The sequence below is a fragment of the Phyllobates terribilis genome, unplaced genomic scaffold (genome assembly GCF_046119375.1).
Source record: "Phyllobates terribilis strain yellow unplaced genomic scaffold, ASM4611937v1 Scaffold_4__5_contigs__length_816908805, whole genome shotgun sequence".
In the NCBI taxonomy this organism is placed as follows: Eukaryota; Metazoa; Chordata; class Amphibia; order Anura; family Dendrobatidae; genus Phyllobates; species Phyllobates terribilis.
In genome coordinates this window covers 500,073,284-500,096,225 of record NW_027362764.1, presented here as the reverse complement: position 1 = coordinate 500,096,225, position 22,942 = coordinate 500,073,284, and the positions used below count along the sequence as shown (strand labels likewise).

The 22,942-nt window shown below is 41.4% G+C and overlaps 1 protein-coding gene across 1 annotated transcript; it reads right to left on the bottom strand.

The window, feature by feature from the left end:
- Positions 1-2,554: 2,554 nt before the first annotated feature.
- On the bottom strand, positions 2,555-22,261 carry MYLIP (myosin regulatory light chain interacting protein). Its single transcript, XM_073678799.1, has 7 exons — positions 21,951-22,261; positions 17,204-17,394; positions 9,319-9,498; positions 7,205-7,402; positions 6,354-6,518; positions 5,072-5,492; positions 2,555-4,213 (listed from the first exon to the last, which is right to left on the bottom strand). Exons 1-7 carry the CDS (start codon positions 22,035-22,037, stop codon positions 4,124-4,126), a joined length of 1,332 nt encoding a protein of 443 aa, XP_073534900.1. The 5' UTR covers positions 22,038-22,261; the 3' UTR covers positions 2,555-4,123.
- Between the last annotated feature and the right edge of the window lie 681 nt (positions 22,262-22,942).

The window sequence follows — 22,942 nt, the reverse complement described above, 5'->3', positions numbered from 1 at the left end:
TGTAGCATAGCTATATACACTATGTGCCTCTTTATGTATTATTGCTGTTCATTTACTCATCCATGAGTATGTACTCATGCTGGTGTGAATTGTAGTTGCTTTTCTGTTAGGGAGTGCTTGACTTTGCACTAAGCACTTTATAAGAAGTAATAACCCCTAGATATCTACCTCATTTCACTGTATATGAGTGTATCTTAACACCACAAAGTGTTTTCAGTGGTTAGTAGGCATGAAGTGTTCCCTTGATATTAGTTTGCTTTACATGTTCTCCATAGAAGTGCTACAATCCCAGACACACTCTCGTCAGTTTTCTATCCTTGGTCTTTAAATGGGGATGATGTAATTACCATTGACTTTATGTAAAACAGTTTTATAAAAGTTTGCTATTATTCTGAAAGTATTTTCATTAAGGGTCCTTTATTTTTTTGGATTTTGTGTCTATATGGACCCTCACATTACTTTTTCGGGCTTCATGGTTTTACTTTATTTAAAGAGTGACACAAACAGACAAAAAAAAAAAAACCCGCACACAAAATCAGTGGAAAAAAAAAAACCAAGTAACCCAAATTAAATAGGTGCAGAAATTTAGCAACATCAAAAACGCACCAAAAGCTCATCATGGGAACGTAGCCTAAAAAGGAAGAATTTTCACAAATACACAAAAAAAAAATGTATTTATGAGAAAATGATGCTGATTAATTGGCTAAATATGTGATCACAGTATAGGGATGAGAACACACTGGAGGGTTAAAGGTTATGGCTACAAACAAGAATTTGAAAGCCACATGGGGCCTAAATCATGTCTATAGGCTCCAGAGACTTACATTAATTACTGGCACAGCACACAAATATTCTCTTACCCTTTACTAGATCCATAAGCATGAAGCAATTGAAGTTGATGTAGTACCTACACATCCATGATAGCCAATTCATTTTGACTGGCAAGCATTTAATAGATACATCTCCCCAGTGCTCTGACAATCAATAATATATTACAACGGTGTGTAAGAAAAAATTTAAAACTGCCCAAATGGGTTTAAAGGGGTATTCCCATCTCCAACATCCTATCCCAATATGTAGTAGGTGTAATAATAGTAATATTAGCAAGTACTTCCAATTAGAAATGTAGTATAGTTTTTCTGATTTGCTATCTCTTTCCTCATGTGCAGGCATCGCAGGACCTTAGGTATCCATGGTTACGTCCACTGATAAAGTCAGTTAGCTAGTTGCTAGTGGTCGTAACCATGGATACCTAAGGTTCTGTATTGCCTGCACATGAGGTAAGAGATAGCGAATCAAAAATACTATACTACATTTCTAATTGGAGATATTTGCTAATATTATTATTATTCCTACTACATATTGGGATATCTATCACCAGATTTCACAAAAAAAAAAAACAAAAACAAAAAAACCCCTACTTATACTGGACAATGCTGGTGCGTTTTCTCCAAAAAGCCAGTTCAAAAACCTTATACAAAAATTGTATTTTAGGAGACCCTTTAAAAAGAGTGATGCTTGCTTATGAGAATAAATGTATTTAGCCTCTGTTCACCCAGCCAGATAACTGCAGCTTGTACTGAGCAGTATGAGATTTATGCAGCAGGGAAGAGAGGCACTGAGGAGCTGTCAATCAGGCTAGGTGGCTGGAGATTGAGATTTAACTTTTAAAAAGGATTATAAAGCCACTCGGACAAATTTTTATAGCATGTACACCAGTCTCAGCTGCCGTAGCACAAGCTGGTTGATTGAACTAGATAAAGTGAGCTATGTCAAAGCTTTGGGGCCCAATGAAAAAAAACTATAGGACGGCCCATATCAGTCAGTCCCATAAACTGGAGATGTAGCATGCATGCTCCATCGCTGCTCCATTAAAACATGTTCTCACTGCAGTCATGTTGGCTACTCTGTATAATATAATAATTATTATTATTGTTCCCCTTCAATGGACGTCTTCAAACAGAGGCTGGACAGACATCTGTCTGAGATGATTTAGTGAATCCTGCTTTGAGCAGGGGGTTGGACCAGATGACCCAGGAGATCCCTTCCAACTCTACCATTCTATGATTCTATGATTCTAATACACACATACGAATATACACTTCAGAATCTGAATGGAAGGAACGCTGTAATATTGCCTGGGGAGTGGAATTCCTATGCAATCCAATTTTATGTACACAGTTGGTTAAAACACGCAGAACAAAAAAAAAAAAAAAAAAAAAAAAAAAAAGACTGCCAGGTTTCCATTTTCCATCAGACTGGTCTATTGTGAAATGTTAAGCCTATCGTTCTCGATGACAACCGTGCATTTCCCAGTGTAAAGCTGTCATAAAGACAAAGTACACATAATAAAGGTATTCTTTCAGAGCGGTTCATTATACGAGCTGAAGGACTATCCTGCATATTTGCACTGTCAAGACGCAGTCTCAGCAACAGATTATCTTTGTTCCTTCCAAAAGACACAAAGCAATGGCATTTCTACCTTGTAAAACAGTTAATTGCAACCATTAAATAAGCAGCGTTAAATCCGACAGAAGAATCACAGACATCAAGGTATCTTCAGAAATCCTTTATTTAACTAAATATAAAAGACGAGATATTGTCTACCACACTAGACGGGAAAAGACTCCAGTGTTCAATGTGGAAGCAAAAAAATCCATATTTTACAAAGTGAAAAAATAAATACCTCTAGGAATTTGAGGCTATACATCAATGTGCCATAAAAAAGTAGAGTTAAAATTTTTTTTTTTTTTTAATTGGTTTTTGACAAATGTCTGTGCAAAGAAACAAAATGCATAAGGAACAAATTACTGCTACATTAAGGCAATAAGAAAGGTATATAAAGAACATCTTTCCATAAAGTGACAGTGTTAATTTTCCCAGCTTTACATTTGCAGGGTATTGCACCAAATGGTCATCTTGGCTTTTCCTATATCTGTGTAGGAAAGCATCCACCGCTCACAGCGGGAAGGCCGACTCATTAGAACTGAGCAGAGTTTCCAACGTGACCTTACGTTGTGAAAGCCCAGATAGTACACATGTATAGTGGACACCCTAGATGACCATAATGCCCAAGTAATAAAGAAAATAAAGGAGGAGGATAGTGAACAGGGTGCAAGCTGAAAATACTACGTCTGTATACATGCCGCTGAGCAAAACAAATACTGAACCTGATTGAGCAAAAAAAACTAAAAAATTCCTTCAAAATTAAAAACCCCTACAGAGAATTTAAGCCAGCAGCCCATATTTTGTGCCCTTTGACCTACAATTTACTGTATAAGTCACACTTAAAACAGTATTACCAGAGCCCATAAAGCTATTTATCCATTAAAAAAAAAAAGGAAAAACAAACACTAAGAAGCATAAACTGGACAGAATCTAAACGCTTGTTTTCCAATACTGATTCATGAGTACATTGCTATAGGAATCAAATAAATAAAATGTACAGAATATAAGCAAATAAAATAGACCATTTTTTTAACCTAAAATTAAGTAGTTGGCTGGTCAAGAATAAGACGGCAAAGTATAATGATTGTAATGATTTCCCTATTTAAAATTATTCCTACTGCACATAAGGTAAAAGCAATAATTTCCATGTTCTTGATTACCCAGCCCCACCTAATTCCTAGCAGCAGTTCTTCCCCACATCATTTTTAGCAATTTCACAACTTTTTAGTGAATTAGGCTTTGAGCTCATGAATAACCAAGAAAACTAACTGGTATACTAATATTCAGTTAAAACTGTAAGAACCAGTGGCAAGAAAATGGCTTAAACTTAAAATGCAACTCTTTAAAAACCCTAAAAACTAGGCGTGCAATATTGGAGTACGTCTAAACCAGGTCTGTGCTATGTTTGGCATAAACCAAAAGTGGCTAATCTAAAATAAAGATCTTCTGACAGAAGAAAGAACTCGCTCAATCTGCGATCAAATCAGTTACAAAGCAAAACTGAAGTAGAAGAATCCTTCTTTACAGGCGTCTTCCAGCAGAAAGAGGCTTTTTATCTTTTCTTCTCTTTAGTTGTAGCAAATTCAATGGTTGTAGCATTTCATAGTGTAATTCATGGCAATTTACATAGATACAGTAATTTTAAAGTGTCCAAGGCTTAATTAGGTTTTTCTTCTTAAATAAGAGTCAGATTTAACAAGCTTCTGTGTGTTGGCAAGTAAACGTGCTGAACGTGATCCACCGACGCCCGGCAAACTGGACATGACTAGGAGAGAAGGGAAGAATTATTAGTACAATGAATTTGGCCTACAATCACAGCCCCTTAAAGAACACTTCAGATCTTTGTGTGTCTGAACAGGACTATTGAGAGGCAACCGACACGTCATTAATCCTGAGCGCAAGGCGTCTTTAGAACTCACTTAGTCTGAAATATTAATATCTGACTAACCAAAAATACAACTTGCATCAATTAGAGGTCATTTTACCAACCAAACTTTAGAACGTTTTATGCTTAAAGTTTAAGATGTCTGCCCTATCTTCAGTGGTGTAACTAGGATAGGGCAGACTGCCTCTCCTCCCCTGTTGATATTGTATGTCCCTCCTCCTGGGCCCCCTTCCTGGTATGCATGTCCCTCCTCCTGGGCCCCGTCCTGGTATGCACGTTAAACTCCCCTCCTTATCCACTTCCCCGTCACGCTGGCTTCAGAAGAGGATGCTGCAGCTGACTTCAGCATGCAAGCGACGGGAACGCATGACGTCACTGCCATATGTCCCTAGCAACCTGCAGGCAGATATCAGCTGCTGACCTCTGATTGGCCAGCAGCATGTATTGCTGCGCACGGACCAGAGGGGTCTCTGCGACGTAATACACTTCCGCTGAATGTGCGTTCAAGGACGCACTTCCAGTTGAAGTTTGCGCTGGCATCAGCGGGTTCCTCACCCATACAGGCCCTGTCGCGACCACGGTAGTTACAACCTCGCCTATCTTCATATTTTCTGCACAATTTGGACTATTTTACAATATTTAGTTGTTTTGTTTTTTAAACCCACTAAGAAATGTCAAGTCCAATTTAATAAGTAACATGACAAGACAATTATTAAAACCACTAAATTTTGCAGTCACCTGTAATTGGGTGGCACATCCCTCACAGCACACCATATGCCCACATGGGCAGAAGGCAGAATTAATTTCCTCTTCACAGCATACCATGCACAGCATGGCTTCTTTCAGTTTCCTCAGCTTATCCTGCAGCGCCTTTGTTTGCTGACAGCTGAGATTCTCGCAGCTGTTACAGTCAAGAGTACTTTCAGAGGTCTTGAGGGGGGAACCCTGCCCGCTATGGTCATTCCTTGGGTATAGATCCATAATGCCAGCATTGTACAAGGCTCTTCGTGCATGGTCGTAAACCTCCTTTGATGTCCTTTTAATATCAAACACATACTTCTTGCCAACATTGATATTATCATTTAAAAATAAAGATGCCAGGTGTCCTTTAAGATCTCGGCTGTACTGCATCATAACGGCGCTCGTAACAGTGTCACACCTGAAATGAGAAGATGGATGAGTACATGCACCATTCTCACAAGCCCAGCAAAGCTTTACTTGTGCACCAACAAAAAGGATCACATTGTCCATTACAATCAAGAGGTGTTAAAATGGCAAACACGCCAATGCAAAGTTTGTTGAAAGTACAGTTCCCATTTATCAATCGTACAAACGAATATAAAACTTTGTAATATCTTATTCTAGAAATTTGCTATTTTCTCCACTTATGAGCCACTTGTTGCCCTCCCTCTGGCATACTGAACTAATTTTCATTCAAATATAATCTTGTTCAAGATCATACAGCCTGCCAGCACAGTGAGGAGTGAGGTTACAGAGCATATTCAAGTCTATGGGGGTGGGGGAGAAGGAGAGCGGAGCAGAGTGAGGCCAAGAAGAGATCATGCAGATTCTAGCTAAGTCATACCAGGGCTGGATTCACAGCTACACTGCAGTATAAAGATTTAATCTACTTTTAACAGTTTTCCACTCTGCAGGCTACAAGTTGTTTTAATGACCAGAGGATGCAGGTGTACATGATGAATTACACTGACAGCTTATTGTGAAAAAGTTACTATAATTTTCCCATTTAAAAGGGGTTGTTTGATTAAAGCCTGGGAAAGCTGTGGTGGACAAGTATTACATGTCAGCTAAGAATGTAATACATGTAGAGGACAGGACACAAATCTTATTTGTACCATTCAACTCTGGGCTATACAGGAGGGGTCCTGTGTATGGAATCCCACTTTATGTCCATATGCCACAGTAAGGCAAACTAAAAAAAGGATGTTTTATCCAAAGTTAAAATGAAATTGCTCATCTAGATTCATAGTCACATGTTCCCCCTTCATAGTCCACTAACCTGTAAAACGCATGTGTCTCTGTTATTGCCCTGTAGAGTCCGCTGGCTGCTCTGGTGCTGATCACTTTAAAAAGAAGAACCAAACTATTTCCAGACTCCTTGGTTATTGTCAAGTACACATTCTTTCCCGATTGCGTTGCCATCTGAATAACTGGATATGTAATCCTAATTCAGGAGGGGAAAAAAAAAGATACAAAAAAGAAACTGAATAAGTACAATATGTTGTAGGTTGCATCAATAACAGCTTTGCAAACAAGATCCTCCACCTAGGAACAACACTGGTGAATTTGCTGGGAACTTTCCATCCTGATACTATGCTCTTATCTGGATGGCAAATGGAAAAAAAAAATGAAGTGCTATCAATAAGTAGTCATCTATTCTCTCAAGTAGAGACTTGCAGCGAGCATCTCTTGTACTGGACACCTGATCATCCAGTGATAACCGTCGAATATACATTTCACCTGCAGGGTCATTGTGGCCAGAGGCACTTGCAATATAGGTTTTTTTTTTCTAAATACATGAAAGCCTACAGAGGACATTTCACATTTTTGTTTACTTTATACAAATCGGGATACGTTGAGTTAATCGTTAATGAGTCAAATCTGCAACATATGACAGCCAACAGCCACACTTGCTCTAACACAGTGTTGGAGAACTTTGTAACCCTTAATATATAAACACATTGGGTTACTCAACACCACAAAGAGGACCGTGATTGCACCATGTTGTTCCAAAAACAGGAAGCATCTGCAAGTACACAGGCACATGCTACAAGACACATGATGGGCCAACACTCTTCTTTTTATTAACACCGCAGGTGGCGTGCTGCAGAACCTTTACATAATACCAACCTATTAATTGGGCTGAAGTCTTCTTTGCAGATGGATACACCTTCAGGGCCTATTCCAATGATCAGCTTCTGTCCCTCTGCGTCTCGCACAGAATGCCACTCTACCCCATAGTTTTCCAGCGTGGACACGATCTGTAGAACCTGGTATTCCCCTGATGCTTGGCTTAGTCCTTCCAAGCTTTTGTGCTTTTCAATAATACTGTAAGGTGACAAGAGAAGACAGGGCGTTCACTTGGATGACCACGCAAGGAGCATGACAAAAGCAGCAGATCTACGCTTCTGCTTGCTAACAAAGTACCTGGAACTAATCTTTAGTGCAGGCTGAGCTATGGAAAAACCATGATTGTGCATCCTCTGCTAATCTCCTCTCCGTCATTCTAAACCCAGTTATTATTAGAAGATGGTCGGCTGCATGCACATATTGCTACAGAATAATCTTATTACAGCAAGGAGACAGATTTTTTTTTTTTTGTGACTTAAGCCAGCAGAGCCTGTTCCATGTTACTTATTACATAAGCACAAACAGTGGTGTGCCGGCCCCAAAAGTTAAACAATTGAAGGCACGTCGCCCCCATTATACTTGTCTGGGTGAAGCAGTACATTAACCAGCTATTATAGTTCACAGGCAGCAGCTGGATAGGAATCTGCATTCATACAGCCCCCTGTCATGGAGGCTGCTCTGTACACTCCACCTAAAAGGCTTGTCTGGACTGAGATCAGCAGCTAACGGGGTTTGAAGAAGATGCCAAAATTCTGCACGCTGATGTACGAATGTCCACCACATCCATGATTAGCAAGGCTAGTTAATAAGGGAAGAATCTATTCTTTACAGGAACACATTTGCCATAATAAGGACTTCCAGTTCTTACTACATAATTCATGTGATCTAGAACAGAACAAGTCATCTAATTTTATCTCATTGAGACTACACATTCCAGCTTTCCTCCTCTGGACAAGGTTCAACTCCTCAAGTGTCCATGAAGTGACTTATTAGGTCTGAAGTAAGTAAAGCCCGATAAGAAGTTACAAGCCTATATAAAAACACCCCAAATCTAAGCCCTGTTTTAATAGTTTAATTTTGTGGCAAGCTACAGGCCAATAACTATTCATTGGTGATGCCGTACTTTTTTAAGTAGTGTTTATCAATGGTGGTCTGGATACCAGAACCCTCAACAATGGCTCAGTCCAAGGGGCATAAGTGCCCAGATTATCACTGCCTGTACAAAGGGCGGTGTACGGGCTCAATAGAAAGTCTATGAGTGTAAACTGCGTTGTGTGCACACAAATACTGAATGTTTTTCATAATCAGTGGGGGGAGGTCGTAGGACCACCATCGATCAACAGAACTTAGCAGGGTCTACAACATCATAAGAATTTCAAATTTTGTTTCACTTTAATAGGAGTTCTGACTATTGCCGTCAGGAATGGAACCAGCTATTTTATAGGTCGTAAAGGAGTGATCATTGGACATTTTTTGGACATAGGATAAGCCATAAATGACTGAGAGGTGGGGTGCTCACTGGGGGGGTTTGAGACAAGCAAGGAGCAGTCCCAAGAGCATTTCCATACAAATCTACCTACATATACATTATTACTGTACAATCAGAAGATCCGCAGCCAATTTATATTCATCTTCTATCTTCAGGAGCGCACCACTACACTGTTTCCTGCATGCTGGGGTGAGGGATGATGGGTTATACCAGCGGCATTGCCGTGACACTGATCCGAACCGCATGCCGCTTTGCCTCTGCAGCATCCTAAGAGCACAGGAACACTGAGGCAGGCTGGAGTACCACTTCTTGATTAGGATACCAGCCACCTCTGATTGACTGCAGCGGTGGATGGGAAGCTAGCTAACCAGCAGTAATCTATAGAATTAAAACCCCCTTCCAATTTAAAATTGCTGGTTTTCAGAAGTGCACTGCAATTTTACCCTTTAATAATGAGGAGACACCCCCCTTAATATCTTTTTTTCCCCCATGTAAGCATAAGCCAAGTACTAAACTGTATTAACTACTATAATATGGAGTGATAAGGTCAAATGTTAAAAACTAGTGCGTTTTAACACATACATGGAAAATAGGCAGAGAGTTTCTGTAGCTTGCAGTTTTCTACCTTTCTAATGTAGTAGTTTCGTATTCCTTTGTCCAGAGATTCTGGTATCGGGCCGTGTTCTGATTATAATCTCCATATTCCAACTGGGCAATCAGAGCACTCAGCTCCACCGCTTGCTCCAGAGAACACTGCAGACGACCAGCCAGGAGATCATCCTTTATGTGCAAGAAAAACATGTGCCTAAGCGAAAGACATGAAAAAAAAAATGTAAACACATTTTAAGATTAATCTTACTGGGTACATATGATATTTTTCAGTATTTTATGTAAATAAATATTTAGATTTCACAAAACAAATAATTTCATCCTAGGAGTTGGTCATCACCAAAAAGAAAATGGAAAGCAAGAAGGTAACAAAAAACAACAACAAAAAAAAACTTCAATCTTTTTAATATGGCCTGCACGTAGAGTACCTGGCACATACTGTACAACAAAACAAAAATAGATCATTAGTCTGCAGACACTATTTGGAGAGAAAACAAAACGTGGGTACATAGTGGTAATGTTGGCATCAACCACACATTTCCGGTTGACTCGGATGTCTATTAATATAAAACACAAGAGCATTACCCTTCCCAAGATGAGGATCTCAAAGACGCGTGCAGGGACACAGAACGTATTAACACACCTATAACACTTGCATAATGATAATAAGCCAATAGGAGACACAAAATAATGCATCAGACCAGAGCAGGTTGACTAGCAAGGATCAATCTGCCTGAATGAAGGTGCACGCCATTTTATCTATGCCCAAATAGCAAGTAACACAGAAGAAACGCTGCACCATCTAAATTAAGGGAATAAATGCAGCCACTGTTAGAAATGGGAAATGTCCTACCCTGCAATAACAATGTTCAGCCCAAATACAGGTGCAAAGTTAGCTAGAAACCATGCTAACAACTTTAAAATAGATGGTTTCACCTGGCTTAATTGGCACCTGGTTTGTCTTGTGGTATATGTTTAGCATATATGGAAAGGAAACTCTCCAAATGTAGAAGCTTAATATGTTCATAGGGTATAAAGTGGCAAGCACATCCTAAAATTAAAGGGAAAAACAAACAAACCTCAACACGGTGTGCTTTTGTGTACTTTTTTGAATGTGGTTCTTATATTGAAAAAACATGGTTGATCGCAAAATTGGGGCATACGTTGTATAAGTTGGAGCTGTACAGCTGTCCAATAGGACCACAGATTTGTGAACAGATACTCTATTAACAATGCTATGACTATATAAAAGACTTTTCTTTAAAAAAACACCACTCCAGAGTTTTTTTTTTTTTTTTTTTTTTTTTTTTAATAATTTCACCGCTGGAATGGTGCTACTAATATAACTCCCAAACACTAGTACTATACTCATCAGCACCCGCCTTCAGCTCTTCCCAGTACCACCATCTTGTGGCCACAACTTCTGACTTCCAATCAGTCAGAGGTAAAGGTCACAGGCTCTCAATGCAAGTTTATGAGGGCCTTGTTTTGCCGCCCACGTTGCAGAAATTAAGCAGAAGATTTGTTTCATTTTCGCATGTCCTCGCCCGGAAAAATGCTTGCGGAATTTGGCAAGCGTTTTTCGAGCGTTTATGACATGCGGAATTGCCTTGCGTTTTTTATTGCATTGACAAGGCAATTCCGCATGCGTAAACGCAAAATTAATGGACATGCTGCGGATTTTTGAGCACATCAAAAACGCTGCAGAAAAATCCGCAGCATTGGCATTGAAATTGCGGATTCTCATTGGGGACCATGGGGGGGCGGATTACCTAGCGTTTCACAAGCGTTTACGCTGCGGAAATTCCACAGCATATACGCTTGTAAAATGCTACGTGGGCACATACCCTCAGACTTACGTTGAGTAGTAACTTCTGGATCACTCCAGCAAACAATGTGGTGACCAACAGTAGCTGCGCTGGGAACAGGTGAAGACGGCAGCTGGCAAGTATATGACATGGGGCAGGAAACGTAAAAGCACCACTCCAGTGGTGAAAGAAAAAAAAAGAAAGATGGAGTGACACTTTAAAAACTAATCTCTCATCAGTTCATTGTGATCATATGCAGAACAAAAGCAAAACAAGTGGCGATAACAGTAATTAGCAGGTGACAATGGCACTTTTTACACTAGAATAAATTAGACGTTAATCTGTATATTTTAACACAGTATCTAATTTATTATACCATCTACAAGGATGTAGAAGCTTTGTTCTCATTACATTTGGGTAAACAAATCATTGCTTTATCAAAGCATGGCAGAATGGTATCGGCCCTTTTTTATATTTCCTGACAGACGAATGAAAGCACAGCATGCCGCTCTATTATCTATGAGGAAGCCTGTCAAAAATGTATGAAAAATGGCTTCTAACAAGACCACTGTTCATAAGTATCATCCTTGGATTTATAAAAGAACACCAGGGGAATGGAGACATCCAATGCCCGATGTGCGCTGTGAACTGTACTGGCATGCACATGACCTTATAATCAATCAGTTTTGTACACATACCCTTCTCATATGAAGGCACAAAATTAATTATAAAAGATTGTGCCATGTTGCCAAGTGAGCACAAGGAGAGTTACAGAGGAACATTATGGTAACATGGAGCGTCCAGGGGTCTTTACCATCAACCCATGGGCACCTGGTGTGCGGTTAGAGATCGTTCGTTCATTTTTTGTGTACGAGTGCCTATACGCTTATGCAGAGTCCACGCATACAGCCTTTAAGCTGTTGTGCCACAAACAAAGGGCATTTTAATCAATAGATCTGAAAATAAGATCCACAACAGTGTTTAAAAAAAAAAAAAAAGTTCCTGTGCCGAGATAATCTTATAAATGTGCAACTGCTATGTACAGAACATGGTCTGATCACACCACATCTCCAGGGCAGTGGAGGAGGCAAAAGAGAGGATATAGACAGGACAGCATGGGGTCACCTCACAGAAAATAGCAGCTGTGATCCCATGCTGTCCTGTTTGTCTCTTGTTTCCTCCCTGCCCAGGAGATGTGGTATGATCAGACCATGTTCCTGCACGGTTAGACACAACCATTACACAGTACACAGCAGGGGAACATTTATATGATTATCTCAGCACAGGATTTTTTTTTTTTATTTTAGAAATATCCAAACGTGGAACTTCATTATTTCAAGGTCTATTGATTAAAATGCACTTTGCTTCTGGGACAACCCCTTTAACGCCCCCATACACATTAGACTTATGTCAGCTGAAAATGACAATATCGACAGGTTCGGCCGACGGTCTAATATGTATGGGGTGCAGGCTGACTGATGGTGGGGGATAGGAGAAGGCAATCGCACATATCCGATAGACTGCAGATCACAGTGTTCTCCTGGAGATAAGCGGAGTGTCAGCCCGCAGATTTCTCAGAACAAAGAAGCGCCAAGAGAGCTCTCCTGTGTATGGGAGAGACGGCTGTCGACCAAAACAGTCCTACCATTAACATCTTCTGACCACTATTCAATGTTAGAATTACACTGGGAATATAAAAAAATATATGGATATTAGGAACAATTGTTGTATAGACAAATCCCATCCACACCTGGATGTTTGCAAGTGTCTTTACAGCACTAATTTCTCAGGTGTCAAGGAGTTTCCATTAGCTTATAATATAAGCTTTGGCATACACTTGCTAGATAAAGTTAATTTTCCATTGGTAGGAAACGGCCAGCCATATTAAATAACAGAAATAAGGGACACATCAGCAGCCGCCACAATCTGGGCAGGGGGATGAATTCTCTGCACCTGGCGTTCTCTAGTTACAACCCTCATTGTGTGTAACCTTTCCCCTACTTCCACTGAACAGCAGCTTTATATACACCACCTGCAGCTGTATACTACACTAACGGGTCAGCAAACATCCAGACTGATGATGGGCTCCACAAAGCACCATGTTTAACCACCGTCTATACAGAACATCCATCGCCATTCCTGGCCTGGAAAATTCACTCCTCCACATCAGATCCCGCACTAGTGAAGTCTGTAGGGAGTCAGTATCCCAATGATGGGAGTCTCTGCTGAACACGTAACAAGCAGATCTCAGCATGTCCGTGAGGTGCAGGCTCTGGACATCGAGAAGACGTTTAGAATGACAGGTGTTTTCTATTAAACACTTCTGTACCCCAAAATGCACACTATACAAATAGTAGTTTCCCACCATATCTTGCGTTTAACAATATGGGACCAGTTCTGTAGGCAACGCAGGTAAAATTCCTCCATATCAAGGCCAGCATCATTCTCAATGTTTTTCATCAGCATCTGGTCAATGATTTAGGGATTTCCAATGCTTCTCCCATCCATTACAGTGTTAAAGAAGCACTCCCATCTATTTTTCCATAAATTGTGTATATGTAATCTAGTGCGAGTACTAATATACTCCCCTACCGCTGCTCTCTGGGATCCCGCGTTGTTCTGCTTCGCTTCTGAGTGACGTCCGTGCAATTGTGACTAGCCGGCTCACTCTATGCATGAGCCGGAAGGCTCTTACAATGAAAGCCTATGGACCCTCGTTCTGATGCTCCATAGGCTTACATTGTAAAAAGACTTCCAGGGCACACAGTGACCCGGACAGTCTGAGCTGTGACGTCACCGAGTATAGGAGGGCTTTAACCCCTTCACAATCTTGTACATATAGGTGCGTCCAAGGTAATGTACCTGCACTTGTTGCAGGCTCCGACGCTTAGACCGCATCCTTCTCTGCACATGACAGCTGATCTGATCAGCTGTGACCAACAGCCACTCGCGGTTGTTACAAAGTTAAATGCTGCCGTCAATTACTGACTGCGGCACATAATACGCACCGGCCGGAAGCAAGTCACAAGTCCCGCCCATGGCTCCGCGTTGCGCCGATGGGTTGTCATGACAGCCAGTGCAGAAACCGAAAATTGCAAGTTGGTGAAGGACAGTATCTGTGTGCTGTCTGATTTTCACGGACCCATAAACTTGTAAGTGGCAATTTTGTTCCGTGTAGCGGACAAAAAAAAAAAAAATTAAACATGTGATTTTTTTTCAGCTACATGGTCCGCAAACAATCATGGACATGTGAGCAGCGCCATTTATAATAGGTACATGTTCGATCCTTGATACCCACGGATCGTACATGGAAAACGGACATCTGAATGATTCCTTATACACCAGAATCATTTCTAAAGCAGCAAATTAGAAAGTGGAAGGAAAAAAAAAAAAAGTGGGAATAGCTTAATGATGAACACTCATTAAAATTAATTTACCTAATTGGTTAAAGCATAAGGTCAAAATCTATACAGCATTATAAAAACGAAGGGAAGTTAGTCATTTGACATGTAAGGTACAACGCACAGGTATGCAAAAAAGGAAAGGCAAACTGCAGCTTCTGCATAGAAACCAGACACGCAGCCAACCAGGCCGGCTCCTATTACACCAATCTATATTCTACATCTCAAGCCAACAGCTATTAGCAGAGGTTACTAGGAGTCAATGACCCGCAGTTACACCGCCACCATACACTACAGTCATGTGACTTCCTACTAAGGAAGCTCCAGAGATATGGAGCCAGTGACGCTGCGCTTTCACAGAAGCATAGACAAGATTATGCAGCGTGTAGAAATGGTGTGTTATCGGACTCTGGCTGTAAGTGACATGAATACATTATGATACAACTGTGCTCATTCCAAAAATACATTTTTGTAGCTTTTTTTATGCAAATTTTCAGCTGCGTTTTACAGCACAGTCTGAGATTTCTCATGCACACAGCTTGTTTTTTTTTTCCCTGACTGTTTTGTCAAAGAGCGTGTTTTTTGCAAATTGCAGCAGGTCACTTCTTTCAGAGCTTTTCTGCACTTTTGCAGTGTTTTTCACCCATACAATGCAATGGGTAGTGCAAAGACGCAGGTATTAGCTTTTGCTGCGTTTTTGGTGCCAAAGTGGAAGTTGTATCAGGTTATTTTTTTTTTTACGCACTAAACTTATCAGCATGCGCAAGAGACAAATGTACACCAACAAAAAGCGCTGCAAAACCTGCTTTTTTTGACATTGCTTCTTTATTGCCAAGAGAGCAGGTTTTGCCTGCGGGGAAAAAAACCGCAGCAAAAACGCAATGTGTGAACATAGCCTTACAAGCTAGGGCATTAAAATTCCAACCGTGAAAAAATTAAAACCCAAAACCTATGAATAGCAAAAAAAATTAAGGTAATAAAAGGAAACTTGCCACATTGTACATTCAGACCGACCAGTGGACTGCATGGTATACAGAAGGAGAAGCTGAGCAGAATATATACGGTAGGTCTGTTGGAATAGACCTACATAACTTGTATTTTATCCATTGAAATCCCTGGTGTTTGGGTGCATAGGAGTCCAGTGGGCGGTCCTATTCAGTTGATTGACAGCTATGTGCATGCACAGTCATACAGGGAAGACCTCCAGTCACTGAGTAAGATCGCCCACTGGACTCCTACGAACACCAGGAATTTCAATGGATAAAATGAAAGTTTTATTAAACTTTTGTGGGAAAAGTTTCAGGAATCTGATCAGCTCCGCTTGCTATACCAACCTGCCTTCAGATCAGGTACCATTTTCAACATCACAGGTTACACAAAACTAATCACTTCTAACAATGAAAAGCCACCGGCCTCCACCTGATATCGGCTCACTTCTAGCATGAAATCCTCTGACGACACTAATAAATTATTCACAAATCCTGTACCCATGCACACTATACAAAGAATACAGATAGTCAACACCATCAAAAGAACACACAATGCTACATTACAAAAAGACGTCCACGTGGCCCTGATAATGTATTTTTCTTTTACACATTTATACTGTACTTCCTGAAAAAAAAAACAAGAAAAAAAGTGTAATCTGGCACCAGGAGGGAGCCAGTTACAGAGGGAGGGAGCTTCCTGCTCGGCTGCACTTGTGGTTTATATGACCTGTAATAACACAGCCTGCTATATGAGGTTACTACAGGGCAGACGCCAAACGAAAGAGGTTCACCAGAGACGCTCTACTTCCCTATACAAAAATAAGATGGAGGCGACGTAAAAGCAGAAACACAAAGATCGCCCTTTGTTTAGAGGCCTTACCGTATATTATCCCTAGCAAGTACCATACACTGCATGCATTGTACATTCAGAGCCATGCTTGCTGATGGTTTCTCATACAGTCATGTTCATAGCATTCTCATAACTTTATTTAGAAAACGTCAGCGGCAGCTGGACGGATAAGGGACCCATAAAATTCTGGTGCAAGAGATAGGGAGTTCGATTTGGTGTTTATTTCCCTCCCAAATAAGTGAATGGGTGACATCTGTGAATTTCCACCATTCTTTATTAGAATGTCATCAAACGGCCACATTTATCAAAACTATCCAACCATGAATCTGGGTTGGCTGCCCACACCAACCAGAGCTCTGCTTTCAATTAACCAGAGCAGTTTAAAAAAATGAAATCTGAGTTTTGATTGGTTCCTATGGGCAACAAACACAATTTTAACGTTAAATAGTTTTGATAGACATCACCCAAAATGTTATTATACGATACAATCGCCAGACAATTGCCTACTGTAACACAAGGTCACAGAACGGTGTCCCATGAATAAGGGCCCACTGCCATATGTTTCCATCTGTGAAGGATCCTGGAAAGTGAGGGATTTCCTTGAAGCGCCACCTCAGGAGGAGTGAAGTATTACATATTTCACCTTTATATCAGAGAGCAGTAAGTGTAATGCTCGGACATGACCGGTCCACCACAGCTAGACACTTAACTTGATGGAAGAGACCCCTTGCATTAAGTTAAGTGTTTTTTCTAAACCAGACCACCTATGGTAATTCAGGAAATAGTAGCAGTCGAAGAAAATCAACAATATGGAAATTACAATAACTGATTGTAGAGAAGGAGAAAGTATTACCTGGTCTGCTCCTGAAGAATGAGATGGGGCTCCACAAAGAATTTGACTCTTAGCTTCATCCTGAAAGGAGCCAGCCCGTCCATCTGCTGGGATATTCGGTTTCGCAGATTCAGCCATAGACTTTCTCCCTTATTTCCACTGAACTGTAAGCCAAAGTAATCCACTTCAATAATGCCCAGCCGTTCACAAACCTAAAAACAACGATAAAGAGATTTACCGTAAGTATATTACAAGTCTCTTCTGCACTACTCTACTGTATTAGACACTGTCCAAGAAATAAAACGCACCACATTACCAGAGCAAAGCATACACTAGAAACACAAGAGCTACAGATAGAACTGCCATCTTCCTAAGGCTGCATTCACACAGTGCGAGACGACCTAGTGCTGTAAGAATTAGACAGATCCTAGAGTGAGACTTCAAGTAGGTCCTATCCTCATTGGTTCTGTGAATCAGGCTCAGCCATTAGAGTCTATGGGGATCAGAGTAAAACGAATGGAACACAGAAGAAGTGCTTTGTACTTCAGAGTGCCATCAGTTTTTAACTGGTACATTGCTAAGTAAATGGATAAAGGAGAAAAAAAAAAGGTTCCAAATAGTTTACCCACTAAAAAAAAAAAAAAAAAAAAAAGGACAGTACTTGGATGGTATGTGTGCTGTCCCTTTTTCATGGACTGTTTGACAGGAGAGGCTTGAGAGTTTTTTTTTTTACACGTTAGAGAAAACCTGATAAAACTCTAGTGGCAAAAACAGACACTGACCAAACTGATAAAAGTCGGATCAAAAATACTGTTTTTCGCGCAATAAAAATCACTTACATTTGAATGAGCCCTAACTATCACTCAAGAGGAGACAAAAAAAGAAAAAAAAACAAAAAAACACCAAGCATTGCGGGTCGGCCGGCCCTGAAACAGACATGCTGGCACACGCTCAACCACTGATCGAGTGAGCAAATACACAGAACAAATTCCTGCTGCACTTTACAAACCCAAAGGTCCGAATTACAGAAGTATTTCAAGCCAATATCATCCAATATATACCTGACCGTCCAGATAACAGTCTAAATCTGGACAAACTATTTACCCTGGAACATATTACCCGTTACCTGCTCTAAGGGACATTTATAGGAGTGAAATGTACAATGATGAGCATATTAGCAGGAATATAGGAGGGGCGATTGTTTGGTTTTAGGTGCATAACTTGAATACAAAATGAAATGTTATACATATTTACATAATACACTATCAGCATCATCTGGCTTTTAATGGGATAGTCCATCAAAAAAAAAAAAAAAAAAAAAAAAAACTGGGCTTATGGTGGTGTTAAACCAAAAACATTCACCTACCATACTGCCACAGCAACTCTGTACTATTTTGATGCTCCCCAGTGATCTTGTGGCTTCCTTTTCTCTTGAAGGAGGATGAGGGGGGGTGATTTCACTTCAGATGACAACTACAACCAATCATGGTCATCTGAGCAAGAACAAAATCTCCTGGCTCAGATGGAGCATGACCGCTACAGCCACTAGCTGTTACCTGATGCCCTCACCAGAAGAGAAAGCCCGGAGCATCGCAGGCGACACCGATAATAGTACAGAGCAAGAGCGCAGTGCTAACAGATAAATATGTATTCCTAGTCTTTATTTTACCAGTGCCACAGGTCTAGCTTTAAAAAGTTTTTTTTTTTTCATTGTGGACAACTCCTTTAAGACATCTGCTTGAATGGGAATCTTTAGGATGTACTGTACAGAGGGAGTTTTCACTCCACAATTTCCATAGGAGCAAAAAAAAAATCACAACGTGGTTTTGGAGCAATGCTGCACACATTTTATACTTTGCATTGGGTTAAATCTCCAGCACTGGTTGACAACTTGACATGCCGCATATTTCAAATCCACACTATTTTCCCTGCAGTGTGGAAAGATTTTGTGAAATGTCATCCACAATGCCGCTACTGTGACAGGAGTGGATTTTATAGTCATCACTCCATGTTACAGCCAACTTATGTTTTGGTCTTTTTTTTTTCTGCAGCAAATTCTGGTACATCACACACAGGATTTTGCAACAATTTGACAATAATCACAGAAAACTGCAACATGCGAGTGCATCATTCTAGAATATGATGACACAGGTACATGGCTTGTTACAAGAAATACCTCTGCAATGAGCCATGCATTTACGTATTCATCATACGGACAGATTTCCATCCCTAAGTAGTAATTAAACTTTCTACTGAATTGCAGCAAGATGAGTTTTTGAAAACCTCGAGATGCAGCTATACAAAGTGTAAAAGAAAATTGCACTACTTCATTATACCATAAATCACCATTTGCTGAAATCAGAATCCTGTCCTAGGGAGAGAATTCATACACTGAACTATAGCACATACACACAAAAAATATACGGTATATATTTCATTCTCAGCTCAAAGGAGTAATAAAAGGGACTTTTCCAAGGTTAAGTGAAGCCATTCCGCATATCTTTAACACTTGTAAGTTTGATCAGACTGACATGTTTCACTTTACAGTACAGCAATTTTTTTAGTTTAAAGTAGATATTAAAAACAAAACAAAACATAGTTCGACCTTATATAGATACATGGGATACATATTCAGGTACACTGGGACTATTAATCACGTGGGTTTTGGGAGATTCATGCTCCATTTCTTCTAGGTCCCAAACAATGGCTTTGACTAGAATATATACAAGCTGATATCGGAGCAATTTTTCAGACACTGACAGCAGTTTGTTAAACAATTGCAGTGTCATTTCTGCTACAGTAACAGCCATGAAAAGGCGGCTTTCATCCACTCTGATACACTGTATGATTCTGCTCTTAGGAGAAGAGAAGCATTATTATTAATGTGCAGAGCTCCACTTAACGAATAATGGTGCCACGGTTAACAGCCCAAGATTTCTAATGTCCATACCTGAATTATAACAAAGTACGGCCCTGCAATACAGAAACCTTAGGTGTCAATATATACAATCTTCAAAGACTGAAACTGAAAACATATTCCAGATCTAGAGGCTAAAATAGAAGTGAACTCCAGTAACCCGGCTTTTCCCCTTTGGAGGAGTCAGCAGTGAGTAGGAATGTGGGAGCTGAGTAAAATTCTGACACAAGTATGAATCACGGAAAACAAAAATACAGATTTTACATGTATCCTGTGGCATGAATGGCTCTAGAACCCAGAACATTGTCAGCCACAGCTCAACAGCAAGAAGGTGAATCAGAGATAAGAATATCGATCCTATTCTCACAGCTTATGGGACAAGTTTATGGGTCCCCGACCTGCAGCTTCTACTGAACTACTACTCCCAGTATGCCTTGATAGTCTGGGTTTGGAAGAGCATGCCGGAAGATGTCATTTTTCCAACAAATGGAAAACCATAAATGAGTTATTACTGAATCACAAGCATTTAAGCAACAAAACAAGTCATTGACAAAAGGCAAAAACGCCTGCAGACCAAACCACAAAGTTGCTTTTTTCAATTTTGCCTAACTTTCCCTAGATCTTTGTGCCTGTGATTCTAGATGAGGGACTAAGAAGAATAGGCCACAAACCCCCAGAGATCTCCAAACTGGGACTCTATACACTACAACTCCCAGCAGGTGACTGTCTGCACAGTGTGATAGTTTGTAACAGCTGTAGAATTACATTTTATAGAGGAGATCAGTGTCAATAGATCCAGATTACAGTATGTTCACATGAATTGCAGCCTGGTTTTTTAAAGCAGATCTGCTGCAAAATCTAAGTAAAAAAACTGTGTGAACTTACCCCAACACAGGCAGTTTTGTGACCTTTTTATACTCATGAAAGCATAAAATTAACACTCCAAGTAGTAAGAAGTGTACACAGCAATAGGACACCTCTACATGGCTTACCTATAGCTGGGGAGGGACTACCCGCTGCAGATCCGTGGAGTGTTTCGTCAATGAGTCAGACGTGTTTATAAAGAAGGTAAATAACTTACGGTACAATTCACACCAGGCTGTAATATAAGCCCTAGCATAAGCCATGGAACAGGTCCATGATCTCAGCACAAACATACTCAGAACTAGAAGGGAACTGAACATCCAGACAGGTGACTACCAGGAAAACACAACCAGCTGTACCCTGCTCTGAGCCAGGGGCTATAGGGTTACCCTTTACCAACAGGATACATCTCTGACCTGGAGTAGCGCCCGCTGCCGCGCCAGGCTACCTCGTGTAGCGCCCGCTGCCGCGCCAGGCTACCTCGTGTAGCGCCCGCTGCCGCGCCAGGCTACCTCGTGTAGCGCCCGCTGCCGCGCCAGGCTACCTCGTGTAGCGCCCGCTGCCGCGCCAGGCTACCTCGTGTAGCGCCCGCTGCCGCGCCAGGCTACCTCGTGTAGCGCCCGCTGCCGCGCCAGGCTACCTCGTGTAGCGCCCGCTGCCGCGCCAGGCTACCTCGTGTAGCGCCCGCTGCCGCGCCAGGCTACCTCGTGTAGCGCCCGCTGCCGCGCCAGGCTACCCCGTGTAGCGCCCGCTGCCGCGCCAGGCTACCTCGTGTAGCGCCCGCTGCCGCGCCAGGCTACCTCGTGTAGCGCCCACTGCCGCGCCAGGCTACCTGGTGTAGCGCCCGCTGCCACGCCAGGCTACCTCAAGTAGCGCCCGCTGCCGTGCCAGGCTACATGGTGTCAGGCTGGCAGCAGAGTGCTGTCAGTAGGCAGAAAGGGGTGACCCAAACACATGGCAAAGTAGGGCTATACAGAAAGTATGTACCTGATTGAGGCAGTCCTCTCCATTAGCCTTGGCATCCACCACCACCTCCATGACCACAGAGTCCGGTCTGGTCACATAACACAGCATGGCAGCACAGAGGGAGCCTTCTCGCTACAGATAAAACTATATAAAAAATAAAAACTCGTGCCCCTTCCTAGGAGCGGCCTGTGCGCAGCCGGGCACCTCCTGTGGGTATCTGCATGTAGAGGAGGGAGCGCAGGAAAGCGCCAGCTGCCAGCAGCCTCCACACAAGGGAATGGAGAGTCCGAGCAGACAGTCCCCGTCTGACTGGCACATAAGCCCTCCCTCCGGTACGAGGCACGCCCACACTCGCTCATTGGCTGCTGTACTGGAGCCTGTACTTGTAGGACATGCGCAGTGGCTTACACTGAAGCCGGGAGCTGAGCGGGAAGGTCGGGAAGTGCCAGCACGCAAATCAATCATCGGCTCTGGAGAGTGGTAAAGTGTCTGAAGACACCTAGTGGTCAAAGGGAGAACAGCTGGTGATATCACGGCACCGTGCGTTACCGAACATCGTCGGGAGGAAACAAGAACTAATATCAGTATATAATTGTCCCCTTTAAAGCGACTGCAGTTTCTTTATGCTGCTTTTCTCATAGTCCATGAAGATCTTTCCCTCTTGCTACCAGCTTTGGGCTAGGTGCGCTGTCAATTGTTGCTTCAATTTATGATAAAACTTATAAATTGTTATTGATAAGGAGATTTTCCATAAAAATTGTTGCATGGATTTCCCCATAAGGTAATAATGGAAGCACAAGGGAGCTGTCATCCATCCTGACATGTCTGTTAGTACTTGTATTGCCCATGAAACAACAGTCTGCGTCCATTCTTGATTTAAAGGGAACCTGTCACCATGAAACTTCTGTCCAATCTGCAGGCGCCATGTTATAGATGAGTAGATTGATATATAAATGAGGAAAGATTCAGTATAACCTGAGTTTTAAACATTTAAAGGGGTTGTCTGGTCTTAA

Excerpts from the sequence above, each read along its gene's own strand:
- MYLIP (XM_073678799.1), bottom strand. The coding sequence starts at position 22,037 with ATGCTGTGTTATGTGACCAGACCGGACTCTGTGGTCATGGAGGTGGTG. Across the intron at positions 17,395-21,950 it reads GAGAGGACTGCCTCAATCAG|GTTTGTGAACGGCTGGGCAT; the intron begins GTACATACTTTC and ends CGTTGTTTTTAG. Across the intron at positions 4,214-5,071 it reads GATGTGCCACCCAATTACAG|TCATGTCCAGTTTGCCGGGC; the intron begins GTGACTGCAAAA and ends CTTCTCTCCTAG.